Source organism: Oryzias latipes, chromosome 15 (genome assembly GCF_002234675.1).
Source record: "Oryzias latipes chromosome 15, ASM223467v1".
NCBI classification, from domain to species: Eukaryota; Metazoa; Chordata; class Actinopteri; order Beloniformes; family Adrianichthyidae; genus Oryzias; species Oryzias latipes.
Window position 1 is genome coordinate 24,570,467 of NC_019873.2, and position 22,602 is coordinate 24,593,068.

General features: G+C 36.3%; 1 protein-coding gene across 2 annotated transcripts in view; it reads right to left on the minus strand.

Moving 5' to 3' along the window:
- Positions 1 to 22,602, minus strand: part of eys (eyes shut homolog (Drosophila)) — a 207,487-nt gene that overhangs the window by 2,077 nt on the left and 182,808 nt on the right. For both annotated transcript variants that reach the window (XM_023963743.1, XM_023963742.1), the window contains 7 exons: positions 12,705 to 12,877; positions 7,037 to 7,219; positions 5,984 to 6,150; positions 4,054 to 4,198; positions 2,094 to 2,256; positions 1,730 to 1,902; positions 1,470 to 1,631 (listed from right to left, as the gene is read on the minus strand). In XM_023963743.1, the coding sequence (XP_023819511.1) occupies positions 1,470 to 1,631; positions 1,730 to 1,902; positions 2,094 to 2,256; positions 4,054 to 4,198; positions 5,984 to 6,150; positions 7,037 to 7,219; positions 12,705 to 12,877 (1,166 nt within the window). The remainder of the gene's footprint in view (positions 1 to 1,469; positions 1,632 to 1,729; positions 1,903 to 2,093; positions 2,257 to 4,053; positions 4,199 to 5,983; positions 6,151 to 7,036; positions 7,220 to 12,704; positions 12,878 to 22,602) is intronic.

The following is a 22,602-nucleotide window of genomic DNA, read 5'->3' on the forward strand; positions in this document are numbered from 1 at the left end:
AGAAGAAGAAATGATCCTAATCAGTTGGGTTTTTGTTTCCGTGAAGTGCAATTTGTTTGAGAAAAATATAGTGCATCAAGTAAATCCTGGTTATAGCAGGATTTACTACAAGCTTGGTAATTGCAATGCTCTTTGGAAAGTCATTTTTAAACCCTAAAGAGCAACTGCTTAATTAAATAATGTTGTGCTTTGTGAAAGAATCAGAAATGGATTACAACCTGTTTCTGTGTATTTACCTTAAAACCAGGGCTGTAACGATTCCTATTAACAGTGATTCTATTCATATCATAATTTGTGGTTGATAATATGATTCATTGTCAATATTGTTTCATTTTGAAGGATCTGATTCACTGACCTAAAATGGATCCAGGACATCTTTAGTCAAAAATTCAACCAATGTGACTCAGAGAGAAATACCTGGTACTAAACAGTGCAGGTGAAGTTTTCCAGATTCTTTGTATTTCTTGCATAATAGTCGAGTGTAAATTAAATATGTGTACAAACAAACAAGAAATAATGACAAATCCATTCACATGTAACCCTTGTGCTATCCTAGGCACTTTAACATTAGGAGTGGGGTCATCTAGACCCACTAGACAGTGCTCTGAACCTTTTTTCTTCAATGATTTGTGATCTTCACTGGTGTCCATGGATTACATGAAATCTTTCCACCTTTATCCACCTTTTTCATGGTAGGGAGAACACGTTAATGTAAGGGGGGGTCATCTAAGATAGCACAAGGGTTAGTGTCATAACGTTCAGCCCACTGTTGTTTTATCACATCAAATTCTCAAATATCACATTCTAGCACACTGTATGGTCACATGTCTTTACTAAAATGATGGTTTGATCATTTTTTGCTGCCATCACCTGTTTAGTCTGCTGTGATGGACTTGGGCGTATTTAAGTTACGGTAAAATAAACCTATCATGCCTTAATCCAAGTGGTATTTTCCATTTTTTACTGATTTATGTCGCTTTGATCACACAGCTTGCCTCAGACAGATCGATCTGGTTAGATCAGTGGAATAGAAACCGATTCATCGATTAATTGTTGCACCCCTACTTATAAAATGTCATAAAAAAAAAAAACTGCAAGCATTCAAATTATGATTTATTTTGATCTTTTATGGAATGCTCAAAAATCGCAGCTTTAAAAAAACCCAAACGATTAGTTTTGTATTTTGTGTATTTTTGTGCAGATACGTAAATGAAAGAATGAATATTCAAATAAAAAAATCAATATATTATTATTTAGTTCTTTACTTCCAGAACAGAACTACATTTTGAAATTATTAGTCTCTAATAATTAAAAGCTCCAAAGTATTTATTTAAAAGAAACCAACTTTTACGATAAGTTTTGAAGACATCAGCAGATAGTTTAGATTCTTTTTGTTAAATTTCAAATATTTTGTTTATGAAAAAAAAAAAAAAAGAACAAGCTTTTGTTGAAAGGTTAAACATTTTTACCAGCTCTGGCACTGAGATGCTGTGCAGAGTAGAGGAGGATGCCATCGGATGATAGAGGCTGAAACTGCAGCTGCACCACGGTTCTGTGCCTGATACTCATGGGGGGGAACGACATCCATGATGACTGGTTGGAGCTGAAGAATGGATCGCTGATGGACACGGCTGCACGAGAATAACAATGCCGAATAGGTGAACATGTGTGTCCTTAAATGAATAAAAAACAAACAGAAAGATGCTGCAACGGCTGACAGGTTTGCAACCTTTCTCGCAGTAGAGCCCTGCAGTCCCCAGAGGGCACTGGCAGGTATATCCATTTGGCAGAGGGATGCAGGTGGAGCCGTGGGCACAAAGCGGAGGGGGGTTGTGTTCAAAATCACAAACGGACATGGTCTCACTACAGAGAGCTCCTTTCCACCCAAATGGACACTGGCAGCTGCAGACAGGAGCAGTCAAACATGGTGTGAGGCTTGCCAACGCTGCTGTTTCTTTTTGCTATACTTGGAACTGTGAAACCGACTCATGTTGAGGCTCTGAGAGGTTTGCATTCACACATTTAAGCTTATCTGTGTTTTCAAGTGAAGTCATTACGAAAAAAAAAAAAGGATACAAAGACGGTTCTCTTACTACACAGATGAGCCGGAATCCATGCATGTCCCCCCGTTGCTGCAGTTAACGTGAAGACAGGGGCTGACTCCACACTGACCCACGCTGCGCCCAAACGCTGGCTTTCCCAAATCCTGGAACTTTCCATCCCTTCTAGTTCGGAGCTGCACATCGAAAATGCACCCTTACAAAGAAACACACGCAGCTTTTAGAGTAATGTCCATCATTTACCTGGGGAAAAAGTGTGTGGACCCAGCATCTATAAAAAATTATTATCCCAGCACTCAGATTTTGTTCAACACTTGAAATTACACGACTTCATAAATTTTATAGAATCAGATCTTCGCAGGTTTTTACAACTCGCATTCAAGGTGCCAGGAATTTTTTTTTCAATCCAAGTTTTCCTTGCCAAACCATTATCCATCACCACTCTCATATTTATTTTCTCCTGTCATAATTCAATTTTATCAAGAAAATATTTGCTTTAGGCTGCACCTCCAGAGCACAGGGCTTTGTATAAATATAAGGGCCTGAACAGAACTCTGGTTGTCATCTGCACATGCAGATTCCTTTCTCTCTGCTGCATTAGTCATTGGCATAAACAGGATGCAGGGGAAATGTCATGCTCATTCATGAATATTCATAGCATGATGCTGTCTGCTTGGCAGACTCAAGTGATGGTTGTGCAGCAAACACAGACCGTTAAAAAAGTGAAGCGGATTCACTGGGGAGATTAGAAGAGATGGTTCATTTGATTTAGCAGAGCACACATCACATCTTGGAGGAGAGCACAGATACCCATGGAGGAGAGTCAAGGAGCTCTACTGTCAGAGAAAAGAAAACTTTCCTGGATAAAGCAGCTTCTTTCCAAAGCAACCAATTGATAAAAAAATTATCCTCCATATGATTCTGCAATGTTAAAAAAAAACAAAAAACTCAAGAATTAATTGAGTTCATCAACCCTACAGATATTTTAGCAAAAAAACAGCAGGTTTTTTTCTTTAATCAAAAAAGTTGATAAAAACAAACACTTCAGTTCATTTCAGTTTGTTTGATCAACAGCTTAGAGTGAGTCACCGATTTCTTTTCCCTCCCCCCCGAAGCAGAAGCACGGCTCCTTCCACCTTTCCATGGGGGAGTGTGGATCTGTTGATAACTGTGACTGAAGTGCATTATCAGTTTGTTCACTGCCAGCAATCATGATTAGGGCTCGAGGAAGGTCACACAGATCTGATTAGACGCTCATGAGTTCTCATTACCTCCTGAGTAGAAAGGTTACGGTTCCACCAGTGTGGCCCGGCTCAGGTAAGTGCTTCCCAGTACTGTGACAGTCCGATACAGCATGATGCTTTGGTGTGGCGGATTCGATTTGAAAGCTTTATTAGGTTAGCAGAAAAATGAAACTAGATGATAAATAAATAAAACTAGATGACAAATAAACACCCAAATCTCTCCAGACCTTATAAATAAAACACTTTTCTTCACCTGGAATGAATGCGCCATGACATTTTATAAACGCAAACCTCGTTTCCATACCATACAAAGCTGGTTATAATGACATTCATAGTTGTCATCATTATTGCTGTGGTTGTTTGCAGCACAGCTCTACAGATTAGCAGCTATAATAAATACTCTCCAAAATCTTACAAGGGGTCACTGGGGAGAGGCATAAATGATAATGACAAAGATTATTAGCAAGCATACTTGTTCAAGTGACTTTTCAGCAGAGGGATGCATTTACAGACAACTCACAGTATTGAGGGTAAAGCACTTCCAGATCATGAAATCCAGATCACATGAAATCAACTTTAAAGCTATTTTCTGACCTCCTACCCTGTCAAAATCTCACCCCCCCCCCATTTCATCACACACCTTTACCTTCTGCTTGCAAACAGACAGAGATCCTGAGAGAAACGTAAAGCCCCAGAGCTCTGTCTGTGGATAGTAGAGTTGGTCTGCAATAAAGGAGGAGAAGTCTTACCCTGAAAGCCATCACGGAACCTGGAGCCAAGTGGCAGGAGTTCAGGGGTGTACTCATTATATCCACCTACAAAGAGCTGGTCCAAAACACTGAGGCCCACTAAAGGTCCAGGAGAAAATCCCGCTCTGTTACGTTGCCCGTCAACCTGAGGGAGATATAAACGTCAATATTTAAGCTGGAGTCTTTCATCTGTTGGTGTCAGAGATGGAGCCCAGGGAGCCCAATTTATTTAACAATCTGCCAGAAGCTGACAAAATGCGTGACCCCAAATTTATCAGTCTGTGCCTGCTTAGAAGTCATGCTAGCTAATATACTCCCACGTTGTTTCCTCTGAGCAGGCTTCTTTAGGGCTTTAAGTCCCCCGGGATCCTTCACAAAAGTTCAAGCGGGTTTTTCAGCTGCTTCTGTCGGACTCCTGGACACTAAAGACCAGAACTCGCACCTGGACATGCCAGCATTTTCCAGGATTTTTCCATCAGCAACAGAATCAGTGAACTGTGGTGTTTCCATGGACTGTTTATGAGAACCTTTTGATATGTAAATGTAGTAAGTAACAAAAACATGAAGAATTAATTATAATATTGACCTAATGTCCTAAAATCTTCATATATTTTTCAAAGAAAAACAGAGGCCAAACATGCTACCAAAAAAATCTGAAAGTACAATTATCACAAAATTAAAACAAAAGAAAAACTGTGATATTTAGTAAACATAAATGACATTTTGAAAATAAAGACACATAACTGCCTATCAAATTTAGAAAAAAAAGTTTTTAAAATCAATAATTGACACAAAATTATCATGAAAAACACATTAGACACATAAAAACAATAAAATAATCTTTCAATAACAAGTAAAGTTAAACACTTTAATGATAATTTACATTATTCTGTTCCATCTTGCTCCCCAACTATAATGGAAAATACTTATAAATATACATGAAATCCGATATACATGTTACAAAAATGAGCGGTGCAAATCATTCATCAAAGTAGCATTAGAGCACACTTTTCATCTTTTATACTGTCAAAATGATTAAAACTACAAGATCAAATATCGAACTTTACTACCCCAATATAATTTAAAGCATGTAAATATTAATTGCTAAATAATGGAAATCATTTATAACAGGAGAAAATTCCCAGAATCTCAGAAGAACAGGACAATTTAAATCATCAATGGTACTAACCAACCTTCGGGAATTTTGTTTGTGTAACCAACAATGTAACAAAAACAATGTAAACATATTTTACATTTTAAAAACAGTTGCAAGCACATATGATTTAAGAATACAAGATACATACTAGCATGTATGAAGACAATTATGAGGACATTGATGATCACAACCAAAGATTGTAATTGTAAACATGGGTAGTGATAAATATATAAAAATACTGTTACCATTATTAATATTGTAATGAAGACTAACATGTTTATGATTGTTAGATTATAATTATTATATTTTATTATTATCCTGAAAAATTATAACATGAATGAGCTAATGTTCTGCATGCTCCATTTTAAACAAATTTTGGATTATTATTATTATTGTATTATTTTTGCTATTGTTTTTATTACTATAATAATAATACAATATTATTATAATAAAATTTAATAAAATAATATTAATTTTTATATTTTCACATTTCCTTTTGTGATATCTTATTGTTTGGCTTAAATGAGTGTTTTTTTTTTTGTTTTGTTTTTTACCACAATCCCCTCCAGCCTAGATCCTCTAAATTTACCATCCTATTTATTTTCCCACAATCCCCAACTTTGCTTTTGTTTATTCAATGGATCTGGGGATTCCAGATTCTGACTAAACATGCCTGATTTATGTATTATGTAACAATTTTGGGGAAAAAAAAAGAAAGAAAGAAACAGGCAAACAGGGAAGTATATCTCCAGGAGCAGGACGGTATCACCTCACCTTCAACCATCCAATTTTCTTGGACCTTCCAAAGGTGACAGTGTGGATGTTCAGACTGTAGTTAAGTCTATCACTGACGATGGTTGCAATTCCTGATCCAAGGTTGAATCTGTGCATAATCCTTTCACTCCGCAGTCCCAAAATGAGGAAGTCATCACCATTATTGCCTGAAAAGTGAACGAAAAACTGTCATTAAATGTCCTCAAAGCTTTGAGACAATTTAGTGCTAAAGAACCCAAACAGATAACCAAAAATGTGATGCATGTTCTACTTTCAGCACAACTTTTAAGCTTTAAAGGGTGATACAATATTGTTGCGTTGTATTTTTTTTTTACATGTAAAATTACAATGTAAGTTTTATTATATTGCTATTGTTCTTATAATTGCTAAATTTCAATCATTTGTACAGATCCAGTCACTGTTCTGAGAAGTGTGTCTGAGAGTCCACAGAGCTCTTGTATTGTTTTCCCTTCACTTTGATGAACTGTACTCCAAAGCAAAGCCTTTGCTGAGAGATCTGTAGGAACTCGTGATTTCATTCCTTTTTTTTTTAAATAAGATGCTGACAATGGCTCAGCAGCCACCTGCTCCTTAATCTGACTCAACTGAAAAGACTAAATTTAACATGATAGTGGCTGACAGTACCGCCGCACACACCCACATCTCAAAGTCGGTTTGATGCAATTAACTCGACTACTTCTAAGATACTCGGTTCATATTTTCATTTTAAGAAAGGAACACCAACGCACTTCTTTTGAAAGTCAAAAATAATAACCATCCGTCGTGAAAAAAAGTAAATGCTGGACTGTGGGCAACACTCATTACAGCCTTAAAATCTAGCAGGAAAGAAAATCCCAGGGGGAAGCTTCTGTACTGAAGAATCTCAGAAAAAAAGTGGTAGTCTATTAGACAGCACATTAACATACACAGCAGGTGAAGGAAATGGCAAAACACTTGTTTAAAATCCTTAATTAAGACTTCTCAATGAGTTTATCTGGTTTTTCTTTGCACCGCATTTCGTTGGCCTGTGGGGTTTTTCATGACGATGCTCACCTTGTCCTTTCAGCCCAGAAAACAGCATCAGGTTGTCTCTGACCGCAGATGAGTTGTTTGCAAGATTGAACTTAAGCTTGAACTCATAGAAGAAGCTGAGGCTCGGGATGGAGGAATAAGCCACAAAAGAAGTGTAACCAAACTCATCACTCCCAGTGAATCGAGCTCGTGATATATTTATGGCTGCAAAAAAATAAAATAAAAACAAACATTGATATGCATGTTTGAAAAGGAAGGTCAGCTTGACAAAAACCAGGTCTGGCTCATCATGTCTCCCAAAACTGTCTTACCAAGAGATGGCAGTATTGTCACATGTTGAAGACATGGTCTGGGTGAAAAACATGCATTTTCTTCTCTGATGCTATTAGATGATGACCTGTTTTCAAAAACTACCACCTCCTCACTCCTATTCTATTTTCATCAGGAGCTGTTTAGGATGGATTCTGTTATGCAGGCTTCACTTTGAATGCAATGTTCACAAGAGTGGCACAATAATCCCAATGATATTCAATTACATTCTTAAGTTTATTTGTTCAGAACACACAGTTAATTCAAATAGTGCTTATGCATCCGTTCTATCCGAGCAGAGTGATCCAATTGATTTTATACTGGAGACCTAATGTAAATATGCCTATGTTCCTTCAAAATTATATACTTCCATTTTCCTTCTTATCATTTCTTTTCCTCCACAGTTATGAGTGCTTAAATTTGCTTTTTTTTTCCTGTCTGGAAGAACCTTGCATGCTCCTTTGCCACCCTGGATGATAGCTAAGAGGGGTTCGGAGCATCCCTCTGCGTCTGCCCCACTCTGTTAGGCTGCTAAATTATTAATAAAGCGGCAAATGCTCCTGTTATTGTCTGCTCGAGCTGTATTTGCCCATTCCCTTATTGAAAAGAAACAATATTTTCAGCCTTATGTTCATTCTACGACCTGCAATTATAGTTCAGTGCAGGCAGTTCACACTGGCTGATGCTTAATGTAAATACAACTGTTATAATTGTTTTTCTGACAGGAAATATCTTTGACAACCTTGTAAGCTTTAGTTATAGTTATGATTTATTGCCTATTACTGTATTCCATTCAATTCTTTGAAAATGAATTATTTTCTGCAAAAACAAAATGATAAATTTACAGTAAAAACAAGAGCAAAAAAATGGCTACTTTCACTGACCTTTCTATACGCTGAATAAAATAACTTCACTGTAAAATACTGACACAGAATATTTGAAAAAAGATTACTTTGCAGAAAGAGCAAACTGCTATGGACCTTTTTGGAGAAAAAACAGGAAGCATCAAACTGTTTTTTTTTTCTTTATTCGCAAATAGTAACTCTAAAAACTTAAAGGTTAGAAGCATATCTGATGTATTTAAAAAAAAAAAAAAAAAAAAAATCTTTCAAATGATTGGATTTAGATTGTACAAACCCTCACATACCTTAAAACAATCCAGTATTTACAGCACCAAGAGGTACATTTGACATGAAAGGACTCAGAATTAGTTCTTTAAATCTTATGTTTTCTTTGCTTATTTAGGTCCCAAAGTCATAAAGTTTCACAAAATTACAGTAAAATGTGTCAAAATCATTGACATACTAAAAGTATGTTCCAATAAAAATGACTGTAGTTTCCTATTACACTGATTTGTGTTCCTGTCGTTTGAGTTGGCTTCCTCTACTAGTGAGTGTTGAAGGTCACCATTGGTTACAGTGCAAAGCCTCCAGACAGCTTCCATGAAATCTATGGATTGCACGCTGCCCTGTTAAAAATATTACATATCGCTTCCAATTTGCTGTAAATCTGTGGGCGCAAACAACAGGAACTGCAGAAATAAAAAAAACAAAAACAGTTGCGTGCAGCACCGTATCAAGAAATTATGACATACAGCTGCATATGAATGATGCATCTGTTGTTGCCAAAGAAAAGCTGGGAGAACAAAATGTCTTCTCACATATAAATTTGTACTGCATGCTGTTTTGCAATCTCAGTTCAAAAAAAGGTTAGCAAAAAATTGTAATTAAAGCATAAACAGAAGAAGCTTTAGATCGACTGTACACAATAAGTGTAGACACCATTAGGTCAAAAATATTGGAGGTAAAACACTGAAACTCTGCTGCAAAATAATTTTTTTTTATAGTTAATGCATATTAAATATATGTTAGTACCTAAATAACACATGGCAACATGTGAGGCCTGAAGTGACATTCATAATTCTTATGACATTTCCTGAGCTGATAAATTCTTTGATTCTTCAAACCATGCTATAACACCTAGCAACCCTGAACTTCTCAAAGGAACTTATGGAGGATCTAAAAACAAAGCTAGCTGAAACTTACAAAGCAGGGGAAGGCTATAGGAAGAAATCAAAGTGATTCCAGCTGGAAGCCTCTACAGTGAAATGCAATTACCAAACGTCAGTTAATAGAAACTGAAAGCTAAGACAAGACCTGGAAGAGAAGAACCCCTTTTGACAAAACTCTTCATACGCCTCAGCAGAGCTACAAGGAGGGGAACTAATAATCTGCAGTCTGCATGCAGTGAGTTATTAAAAATTAAGTCTAACCAACATCTGGCTAGGATTTAGTGGCCTACAAAAAAAAAACAAGACACAATCCTGAAAAGCAAATTGTGAGGAGTAATATAGTTCAGGGTGATACTGGGTGACTTGGACAAGCTTTGGGTGGACTTTTCAAATGTTCTGTTTATGCAATGCCTTTGAACTGGAAGCAATTTGTAAATAAGTCAAGTTTAAATCGTCTTTTTTGGGGTTTTTAACACGTTCTTCTGGCATATTTCTCATGATGGAGGAAATCAAATTAAGCTTTAAATTGCATTTCTGAGTATTTTTAATTCGGGTCGATTGTGTGTTTTAGCTTTGACGTCAATGCTATGTGGTTGGCGGGCCACAAGCTCCCTGCTCCGCTCCTTTCTGATGCATCCATCCATGTACGTCTTTGTTTTCCTCATCTGAGCTGGAATCTGGCTCAAAACTGTATGGCTGGATAGCTCTGATATTTTTTTTACCATTTTAAATGATAGCACTGAGTTTTACCGGCTAAAGACCCACTTCCATCAAATTTCGATTTAATATAAAATCATTCCCAGCGGTCTTTTAATTGGGATTATTCTGTTCCTAAGTAAAATTAAACAACTTGTGTCGTTTTTTAGGACATAGTTTCTGAAGAGCGGTAGGAGTTCATCTGAAACTTACCTTGTGGGCGAGACTGTTGGTACGCCACCAAACTTCTGCTGATATCCCATCATTCCTTTGTTTACACACTCTCCTGCTAGTTTCGAGACCCTCACAACCCCAAGCTAACATTAGTGGTGCCACAAAAATGGCGTGCAATATTGTAGCTATCCTTCCGTACCGTTTTATGTCAGATTCCACGTCGGAGGGGGGAAAATGAAGACGTTCATGGATCTAGTCGTCTGCCAGTGGGTACATGGGAAAGGAGCGGAGTTTGCCTACTCATATTTGTTGTAATGTCACAACTGAGAGCTTTTTCAAACAGTGGTTTTTATCTGCTCCTGATTCATCACGATTTGTTTGTCGGATAATAAAACACTCAAAAAAACTGTTTTAATCCTAAATTATTTCCTATTCATGAAAATAACGCTACATGAACACAATTAAAAAGAAACAACACCAGGATTTTCATTGGAGTGGGTCTGTAAGGGTAATCTGGTTTTAGACACCAACATGACTGTAGTTTGAACTTTTCCACAGACTCATCAAAAAGCCAAGTTTACATAATCTTTTCAGGATTGGCTGTAGATATGTTAATATTCCTTCTGTACAAAGATAATTCTCCTGCATGAGCTTGAGTTGGTTTGCACGCCGCAACTTGGAACACCATTCCTTTACAGGGAGCATTTGAAATTCAAATGAGCGTCACAGCAATTAGCTTTGTAATTCCTAAACAGGGCTAACGTTCATGACAAACTGTGAGACTAAATTGAGGAAAAAGGAGGTTGTTCTGCACTGACAACTTTCAAAGTTCGCTTTCAGCTTCCTTTATGTATCGATAACAAACATTAATTCTTAACAGGAATTATGGCCAAGTTTATACAAAGGTAAGTCATTAATAATTCTGTCTGAAGATGTTTTTAACATTCATTAATGTTTCATGAACTTAGCTTAAAAGGCCTTACAGCACATCAATTCATTTTCTAACTTTCCCTTTTATGTCTGTATACAGCTTGCTTATTTGTTGACTGCAAATACTTATTGAGAATTTGAAACATTAGAATATGGAAAATATATACTTTTATGTTGTAAATAAAACATTATTTAGCATGTCCTTGTAGTAAAGGTTTTATCTTTATCTCCACTACAAACATAAAGAGAGCCAGGCTGCTGTATAATCAGTGTTATTTGTGTGCTAAGGTGTCACAAAAAGAACAGAAAAAAGCCTTTAGAACCCCAGAGAGTGATCAGAATTGACTCTGATTTTATCTGATGTTTTCAGGATTAAAATTTAAATGTCAGCCATGTACTTGGTGTGAAACAGGAAGGTTAAATTTCTCAGTTTGGCAAGTGGATGCTGAGAGCCTGACAGGGGCTGTGGCATGGCTGAGCGGCTTATATGCCAAGCAACCTGCTGCTACAACAGTCAGTCTACTCAAGCAAAACCTTTCGTTTCAGAAAGCCGTGACCTGTGAAGCCCCTTTCTTATGGCACTGTGGTCGAAAAACTATGGACCTAGAATGACAGACTGTGCTATCGATTAAAAACATACCATTTACTGTTATCAAAATTTGCTTGTGCAACAACACTGCTGCTTGAATGAACAAGACTTGTTTCTAATCATGTTAGCAGCCTTCTGAGTCTGTAGAGTTCAGTGTTGATGTAATATGCTTGAGCACTGCATGTTAGCAGATGTTATATAAAAATTTCTCATGTTTTATTTTTGGAAATGTAACTATTTCAAAATACATATTTTTTTTACCATTATTTGTTTGTTGTGGTCAAATTTTTAGATTTTCTTGCCGTTTAAGTTCTAGAAAATAGTGTGAATAATACGAATAAAAGTTAACCTGTATTATTATGAGAGTATTGTGGAAGCTCGCTCATTCTTAATTTATTATACTTTCTGTGGATGTGGGCTGCAATAATACCTTCCTATAATAAAAAAGACAGAGTTTAATGTAAAACCTGTAAGAACCTTGTTTATTGTTTTATCAATAAGTGTGTCATTGCTGTAACTAGAACAAATCGCCTTGAAGGACTTTGCTTTTATGCATTCATCATTGCCACCCTTATTCTAAAAAACAAACAAATAAAATTAGAAATACGATTTTAAAAATATTCTCCATATTTTTTGCCAAGGTCGAACTAATACGAGTTTTTGGAAACATGAAAAACAAAACCATTTCTCCTATTTCAGCCCATAATTACAGAGAAAGTGAGACCTGCGAGTGTGTAAAAAAAAAAAAAAGAAACTTAAGATATCTCATAATACAATTAAATGTTTGATTACATAATTCTATTGTTAAAGAATGATAAAATCTACCATTTTGATGAATGTTTATCTTTAATAAATTCCTTTATTTTTTAGTAAACAACATACTCTGTTAAGAATGGTCTAATTTTTTTTTAAGTAATCAGCCTTTAAATATGTGTACTAACTCTACAATGTACTGCTCAGTTATTCTATGCATCACTTACGCTGGTCGCACAGCAGACCCTCTCTTCCATAAGGGCAGAGACAAACTGCCTCCAAAGGGGATTTGGGGATGCATGTGGCTCCATGACTGCAGGGGCTGCGCTCACAGGAGCTGAGTTGGCACAGCCGGCCTGTGTAAAGAGGGGGGCACTCGCAGAACCAGTCCTCAGCATCGCTAAATGTGCAGAGATATCAAAAGACATGGCTGTGTTAGTACAGTAGCTTTGACATGAACAAAAAGTACATACTGTGAGTTTTTAAGGAAGATGCTTGAAGCTGTCCAACTGATAATTATGGAGACGGTTTGAATAACTTTTTTTTTGTTTTTTAGTTAGACTTTCCAATCTCATTTTTTATAGATCTATCAGATTGGATTTTAGCTTGGACTTAACAAAAAGCAGCATTTAGGTTCTCTTTTTCAGATATTCTGTTAAGGATTTGCTGGTGTTTAGTTTTGTTGTATGACCCAATTTTCCCAGAGTCTGAGATATAGCTCCTGGGAGATCATAATTACCCTGAGAATTGCACAGTTCGACGGTGGGGTGAAATTGTTTGGATGTCTACCCCAGGGAACACTGGAAGCTACCTTAATTCATTCATAGATTACCAAACAAGCTTCATCATGTTTAGGGTCTTGGGGGGGCTGGCTGTCACCGGGTAAAAGCGGGACACCCTAAAGCCGGTACCAGTTCACCACAAGACCACACAACAACATAACGTGTTTTAAATGTTTTCCGATTCATAAGCAGCCTTAGAATTGTGGAGTATATTTTTTAGAATAATTACTACATACAGAAATGTTTCCTAAAAACTACTGGTGCTGTTGTTTTTTCCCTTGACATTTAGTCAAAATACTTTCAATAAGCTGAAACAACAAACTGGTTAAGGACTTGTGTTTTTGTGTCAATTGCAGATCAGCAAACAAAATGGATTATTAAACCTCTTATTGTCACAAAAACCATGAAAATCGCAGATCTACTGTCATCTTTTGGCTTTAATTTTCATGCATAAAAACAAAAGTGTAAGAAATGTTAAGACCCACTCTGATCTTCTTTAAAACTGTTTTCTAAGCTTTCCCAGTTTTCTTCTAATTATGATTATGCTGTTTTAGCCAAAATCAAAAAAGCTGTGTTGTTTTCTAGCACATAGTTTCTGCAAAGCAACAGGGGTTCATTAAAACTTATAAATCCATTGGTGCACAGCAATTCCACCCCCTTTCCCATCACCTATACCTTGGAGCACTTTTTTTACTCTTCCACTAGCTTACAGCCCCTCACACCCCCAACTTAACATATAAACAGTGCAGCAAAAATGGCGAGCAATATGGGAACCATCCAGCCGTACAGTTTGGATCCAGATACCAGCTCAGACGAGGAAAATAAATACATGCATGGATCTATTTTTTCCACAAGTGGATGCATCAGAATGGAGTGGGGCAGGAAGCTTTGGCCCACCAAGCATATTTTCTACATCGCAAATACAAACTTTTTCAAACGTCTGCTTCTGATTTACAACAGTGTATGTAAGGAATACATTGAAATGCAATTCGAGCTTAATTTTCTTTAAAGATGTCCCCCATAATCCCCCAAAATACCACAAGAACATGTTAGAAACACAGAAATAAATATAATTTTAAGTGGAGTGGGTCATTAAAATATGTGTCCATTTATTTGTTATCCTTTTTTACTGCTTTAACAAAGCTGGAGGGCAAACTGAGTGACAGCAAAGAAAGAAAAATATGTTCATGCTTGTAGCTAAAGCAGAGGCTTGTTGCTTTAGATCACTATATTTTATGGTTTCTACTTCTGCAAATTTTATTTGTGCGCTGTCTCCTCCGGCTTGGAAAGGACAGGTGATCCAACATGCAGGGCAGTATCCAAACAGGGACTTTATAAAGTGCTCTTAAGACATGCACAAGTCTGAAAGGTAAAGTATAAAATAGTAGAAGCATTGGTGGGATTTCAGACACATAAATTAATAATGTGTTTAGAGCTGCAGCATCGCAGGATGTATTTTGAGAAAATAGCTCCTACAAATGAAAAATTTACATTGTAGCATCAAAGTTGAAAATTGTTCGATAGGGCTGAAGTACTGAGACACAAAGGCACGTAGTATGTAATGCATAAAATATCTAGTGGATGATGATCATCAAATTGCTCCGTTTCAATCCATTTTAAAACCTCGTTTTCTATACACAGATGCATAATGTTGTTAACAGACCGATGAATTCTTATGCTTTCAAAGATGGGAAATGTCATGTAGATACTGAGCAACACAGGCACTGCTGTTTTTTACAGTCTCTGACAACCTGCAAGAGCAAGTCATGTTGATTTAGGGCTTCAAGTGCTGCTAATTTGTCCCTCGCGCTGTCACTTAGTGTTTGTGTTTAAATGCTAGTGACATATAAATTGCGTGGGTTTCCTCTGGAAGCTCCAGTTACCTCAAAGAGTCAAAATATATACAAGCTACCTGAAGTGGAGACTGCTAGGTGAGTTTATCCTCTATTTAAATAGAATAAAACAAATACACAAGAAGATTAATAGGTTTTTGCACATTTGTGTATATGCATGCAAAACTAGATTTGATCAAATATGTGAGGAAATGTAAAAATATCTTGTTTTTCTCCTCAGCTTTATTTAATGCTGATTTTTTTGTTTTGTTTAATACAATGAGGTGATCGCCTCAGAAAAGCCTTTTTATTTGTTCTGAAAACATTCAAACAATTTTTGTAGCAGCTTTCAGAGCTAACAAACTATCTCCCCTGAGAATAGGGGCCACTTCTTCTCTGCTGTACTCTGCAGCTCAGGGACTGAAGCATTCCTTTGCTGTCACTCCAGTCTTTAGTTCCCTGTGCAAATTTCTTGTTAAGAAGTTTTATTTGTCAGAAAAAAAAACCCTTTTAAGAAAAGAGGGATACATTAGGATTCTGAAAGAAAAACATCAGGCAAGTCATCAGAACATTTAGCCCTGGGCAACACCAAACCTTACAACCAGATAGAAAATAAAAACACATCGGGCAGTCATGTTGAAATGCAGAAAAATATTAAGGAGCAACCAAGCCAAAGTCCTAATCTGAATCTCACCTGCTCTGTGTTATAGTGTTGTGCAATAAGAACCTGGCATGTTCAGGCTGATATTTTTATATAATCTGGTTTATGCAACAACTTCTCTTTTGGTTATCAGCTGAAAAAGAACAACTTTTTATTTGAAATACCACAATATCAATCTTGCTTATATCTCAGAAAAATAAATTAACACTCCTAATTTATAATAATTTGCAAATAAATTCTAAAAAAAAAAAAAAGAAAGAGAATCCCTAAATCAATCATCTGAAACGTCATCGGAAACATGATGTCAAAGTGATTGATTTATGTGCGATTTAGTCTTCAGTTGCACCAAAAGTCTTTTAAAGTTGGAAACTTTTACAAGTTTTTAAAGCAGGATATGCTGCAAAGCTACTTGAGGAAAAAAACAGCCCGGAGCTACAAGACTATGCAAAAAACAGCAGGAAATAATTTACAGTTTGGTATTTTTTTATTAAATTATTTCTTCTTATCAGAAAAAAAAAAGTATGTGGCTATGAAGAGTAGAAAACCAGCTCTGACAAGAATAAGGCGACACTTAAGTATTTGACACCCATGGGATGACCTAAAATTTAAACTTTATGAATAATTAGACAAATATATAATTAATCAAATAACTAAATTGAAGTAGTATTACACATTTTTTGGCAATGTGTAATGTTCAGGTTTTCATTAGAAATAATTACAATAGGTGTTCTAACACCTCAGGACTTGTTAATGGGCTGCAATTATTCTCAGTTGAAGCGTTTATTCTATCACTTGTTGCTGGCATTATTCCGATAAAACAGATTAACATTTTTACTAAAAATGTACCATGTGAATTTAAAGTTGAAAAACTAAAATAATAAAATTAGTTGCTGGTAAATCTTCACTCATTTATCTTCAATTACAAGGAATTTGCAGTAATTTTCTTGGGGGGGGGGGGGGGGTAAGAATGAGTTTCTAAAAGGTTTTTCTCAAGAGACAACTATATTTTCCTACTCAAAGATTCAGATAGAAAAAGCAGAGGATGTAATCAGTCAAAACAAGTATTTATTCTCAGGTTACTCGAGCAGAGAAGGAAATCCATGGCAGATGTCTCTCTGGCTCCTGATAGCTGTGGATGTTCAAAGCAATGAAAGGGACACTGTTGGAAACAGTTGGGTTTTAATTGCCCTAATCAGAAACTTGATGTGTGGGGTGACAAAAGGTTATTTTAATTTGCCTCAGGCAATCACTTTGATTACAAAATTGTAGTTTCAAATAGTAGTTTGCAGACCAATTTGAATATTTTAATCACAAATGCATGGAGCTGGAATCCACCTTGTCTCATGCCATTTAAAACTGCTCCGCCACAGCATACAAGCCTGATAAATTATTAAAGAAAATATACATATTTCATCTAATAAGTATTGGAAAAAATAATGAATAATTGACTGGTTGACCAGTGATACCACTGTGAGATGAAACTGCTCCTAACAGGTACGAATTTCTTAGATTTCATTGATGTGAGGTGTTTACAGAGCACAGCATCTCAATTTAATGCTGCAATGCAAACGGATCTCCCCTGCCTGATCTTCCACTATTCAGGCGCTATTTCTTGGATTAAAAGTAATTAGCCTTTTGTAAGAATAAAAAAATAATCCTTTCAGGGAACAACAATTCAACCCAAGAAATTGCAACATGTTATAAAATATGTTATAAATAGACAAAAGCCCTGGTGCACAAATACTAGCATCTTGCCAGCTGAGTCCTGAGCCAGTTGGACATAGATATGGGAAAAGACTATAATTCCTCATGTGGGTAGGGGTGGGAAGAAGGTGGTGGTGTGTGGGCGGCATATAGAAGGCGAGTACTTTTGCTACTCTATTATTTGTAATTAGAATTGGATTATGAGAAAAGACATGAGGTGGAATTTACACATGGCATTCACTCGATATAGTCAAGCTCCTGTTTGAGCAGATGACGGTTCGATATTTCTCTGACCCTCGCAAACATTTGCCTGGCAGGAAAGAAGAATGATCTGTGCAAAATGTCCATCTTGAAGTCTTTAGTAACATGCAAGCGTAGAAGCAAGCTCAAAGAAGGATGAGGCTCAAAGAAATACAGAGAATAAAATCCTTAGAATGAAAAATGAAGCACAAAGGAATTCTTTTGAAAGGTATAGAAAAGCATTTCTGCACAAGACTGGCCTCCAAATTGAGTTTAAATCCACAGTATACATCATATAACTGTCACAAAAATTACACCAACTTTTTTGTATTTCTTTTCATTTCTGAATGTTACTGTGTTTTTTTTTTAACTCTTTCAACTATGTTTTTGGTGTTTTTAACATGTTCTTGCTGTATTTTTCTCGTGATGGAGGACATTTAAAAAGAAAATTAAGCTTAAAATTGCATTTCTGAGTATTTCTTTATTCATCCATTGTGAATAAGTTACAGATGAAAAAATGCCATTTTAAAAGATCATAATTGTAATACAGAAAGTATGCTGGGTGGGCCACAAGCTCCCTTCTCTGCTCCATTCTGGATGACTAGATCCATGTGCGTCTTCATTTTCCTCATCCAATCCAGCTTTAAACTGTACCGCTGAAAAGCTCCAATATTGCTCCCCAATTTTGTTGCACCGGAAATGCTAGGTTGGGGGTGCGAGGGGCTGTAAGCTAGCAGGAGAGCCTGAAACGATGGATGGGAAGTGGGGGTGGGCATATTCCACACTAAGCGTCCTGCCCAAAACTCAGATGCGAATTCCAAATGAACTACTGCAGCTCTGGAGAAACTATACTCTATAAAATGACAGTTTTTTTTTTTTTTTTGGCAAAAAAACAGCATGATCTGAATTAAAAGCTTTTACAATAAATCCAAAGATGATTGAAGTGGGACTTTAAATACTTTTAGGGAAACTGTTAGTTAATTTACAACTAAGAGAGCATGTGGATTGTTTAAAAAGCTCTGAATCAAGCTCTGACATGAAATATGAAAAACAAAGAAAGGAGTATATAATAAGAAAAATAAATGACCAAGCAGCCAAAGAGCAAACGTATCAAAGCTTCCACTAAAACAAAAAAGATAGCTTTTTATTTTTCTGACAGTTAGTTTAAACTTTTGTGGTTTATAAATGACCAATCCACAAGACATGAAAGATATTACAGAAGTAGTTCAGTTCCAAAACCAATTGATTTCTTTTGATTATTGACAGTTATGGGGTTACTATAGCTCAATGAAGTTCATCTAATCAAAGTGCCAATCAGCAACAGGCTTTAAGAGCAGGTCATATGCCAGAGAGTCACTGAAAGTGATTGACGGGCTGTTTTAGGGAGGCAGGCTTCTTAATTAAAGCCCGCTGTGATGATTTGCCTCCCCCACTATTTGTTAGTTTGGTTAGCAGTCAATTCTTTTGTACTTTGTTTTAGTCTTGTTCTAGGTAAAATTTTAATTTAGGTAGATTAAACCACCAGATTGAAGTAGTTTACGGATTAAAAACTGCAACAATTTTATTCTAATTCCAAAATGACAAATTAATTGATAATAATGATAAATTATAACAGCAAGGATAATAGTTTTTCATCATATTAGATAAAAAAAACAACTCAAAATTCAAAAGTGTTGCTGTGTGCATATTTTTCACTATATACTGTAAAGATTTAAAGTGATAAAAAAAAGAAATCTCAGCCTGTTGGGAATTTTTGGATTATGTTTTAAGGCGAGCCAAAAGTGGCCGTCTCAGATGGTCTGAACATTTTTGTGCCTACAGAACATTTGGTTAGCTTGGCTTCTTCCTGCTTAACTTCTGCTGTTGAATCATTGTTTCCTCCGTGGCAGCAGCAAGCTATGTGAGATTTCATGCATTCCTGCAGGACAAAATAGGATAACAAGCAACATTTATTCTTTACAGACTTAAAGACTCACCGACTTAAAAAGAAAAGTTCAGACCTAAAAAATCCTATAATACTCATTCCCACAATTAAACAGCATCAACAAAACTAATTGATAGCAAAAAATGAACACAGACAAATAATTTAAATATTGAAAGCAGCAAAAAGGGGTACAGATGCTAATTTATTAATTATTGTACCTCTTTTCTTTTCAACAATATGTTTTTTTTTTTTTCAATGGAAAGCCAGTCCATTTTATAATTATTCCTTTTTAGGCCTACCAATTTTAAGGCCTGATCAAAATGAAAAAAAAGCAAAACAATCTGATCTCATCTTAATCAAACATTATTAAAAATGAATCGAATAATACGTACTTAACTACTGTTGGGCTTCTTCTAGTCCAGTATTATATAAACTCTGTTTAGATCTTCTAGCAATAATAATAAAATGCTTATTTATGGAAGAAATTCAGTCTTTTAAGCTTTTTACACTTTATCTAGTAATTATGCTAGTATGCCTTTTTTGTGTGCAAAAAGTACACCTTTTTAGCATTAAGCAGCAACACGTTTAGAATTTCTCTTAAAAAAAGATTTTTCATGAGAAATGCAATTCCTTGTTTCGCTTGAAATTATTGTTTTAAAATTGAGACTTCTAAACTAATTCAAATGTTAAATTAAATAAAAAATGGTCCCACTGCAGGATTTAAAAATCTGCATAAGAAATTCAACTCTGTCTCAAGCTCAAATGAGTAAAAAAGTATTTAAAAAAATCTAAGTAGCAGATCTTTAAGCAGAAACCTTGGCTTCAAATTAAATTCATAATCTGATTTTAAATTACACATTATGGGGAAACGTGTCAAAATTTGATCTGAGCTTGTAAATTGTATTACTAAGGGCACAACTGTGAATGTAAGAGGCACTTGAGCTCAACAAGTAATGAGCAGAAACCAGCACAAACCAGTTTTCAGTGAGTGAACAGCTGTGTCCAGCACCTACAAGTAACATCCATTACATGGAGGTGCTGTAACGTCATGCCTAATTGTGGAGATTTTGTCAGTTGAAATATTCTATCACCTCAAAACGACCTGCTAAAAGAAAATGAATTGATTTGGGTCTACGAGAAAACAGGTGAAAAAAAGGAACATTGTCCCTCACTGTTATTGATAAAAAGAAGACTGCATAACCAACGTTTTCAATGTACTTTTTCTGTTACTTTAGTTTAAGTTCAATTTGTTTTTTGCATGATGCAATACACAATTAAGGTGTTACACATTTATTCATCCATGCACACCTTACTTCATCATTAAATCCAGCAAAATTGATCATTTTCATCTAATGAATTCTCAATATAGACGGTCAAAATCCAATTCAGCCCTGTGACAGATTGGTGATTGGTGTTCAGGGGGGAGTACCTCGCCTTTGTGCAACAGTAGTTGGGTTAGCTCCAGTTGCCCCGTGACCCCAAAAGAGATTCAGCGGGTTCTTAAAACAGATGGATGGGAAATTCTATTCAATCTGGATTATTTAAAATAGTCTGAACTGTGTTTCATTATATGGCCTATTTTAGTCACTGAGTTTGCATCCAAATTCCCTCACTACTCAGTGAGGTGTTTGTTGGGGTGTCCAAATCAACAATTCCAAAATCCAGTCACCTGGAAATTTCCCAGGAGTCAACAGACTAATGTGCATCAATGCTCACAAGATTGGTAAAAAATAAACCACAATATGTTGGAACAATTTTTCATTTGAAAAATAACTATATGTAAATGTTCTTTTTATAAATCATCCAAGTTTTCATCTCCAGTACACGGTGGATTAATCCATAGTCTTCGTAAAATCTTTCTATTTATTAGGTTTTTACTTTGTCAAATGGGTGAGGCCATAAAAAAGTAGTAGTGAGCATGTATTTGAATTGCATAAAAATCAGGGCACTAGATAGTCCCACACTGTATAGTGTTTTAGGTGTTAGGGAGTAGTGAGGGAACTGAGACAGAGCCTAACAGATTTCAGGCACTGGCACAGTGTACCAGAAAGGTTGGTTTGGTAGCTGGCTTCAGGTGCATCATGGTGTTTCTCATCTTTCTTTTGACCACAGCTACATATTTTTACTGTTAGTGAGCGACAGATTGGCGACCTGTCCAGGGTGCCCCCTGCCTTTGCCCACAAGTGGCTGGGATAGGCTCCGGTAGCCCCGTGACCCAGAAAGGGAATAAACGGAAGTAGATGAATGAGTTATAAGTCCAATCAAACACTGTAACAGCATGGTTGCAAGAACCAGATTTTGGTACTGTTGGCAGTGTGGGCTAGTGTCCAGTTATACAGAAACATAAAATTAGCATCCCCATACAGAAGAGGGCAGCTCTAGAACTATATCTAGAATTTCCTGGCAGATGGCTGCCTTGACTGCGGAATTCAAAAACACAGTGAACCAACGGTAGCAGATGACACAACACCCCTAATCATCACTTAATGTGGAATCCTCACTCTGGACTTTAAACAACCTGAATTCTGTGCTTCATCACTTTTCCTCCAGACTCTGGGACCTTAATTTCCAAAAGAAAGACACTATTTAGTTTCATCTGAAAATAAGACTTTGGACCATTGAGCGTGAGTCCAATTCTTCGCAGTTGCAGTCTAGTTGAGCACATGTCTCGTATTCCTCTGTGTGTGGAAGCTCTTAATGCTCTCCCAAATTGGATTTGGCTTGACGGTTCTCTTGAAGCTGGAGTTGTTGCTCTTGCTGGAGCATTTTCTCCTTACTTTTTTCTTCCACTTAAGTTTCTGTTAATGTGCCTGGATACAGCACTCTGTGAACAACTAGCTTATTTAGCTAATTCTTTTGTGGCTTTTCTCCTTGTGAAGGGTGCTGATGACTCTTCTGAACATGTGTCAAGACAGCAGTCTTCCTCAAGACTGAATAAGTAATTCAGAAAAAAGGCTCAGGGAACCTCAGCAGGGGGTTGAT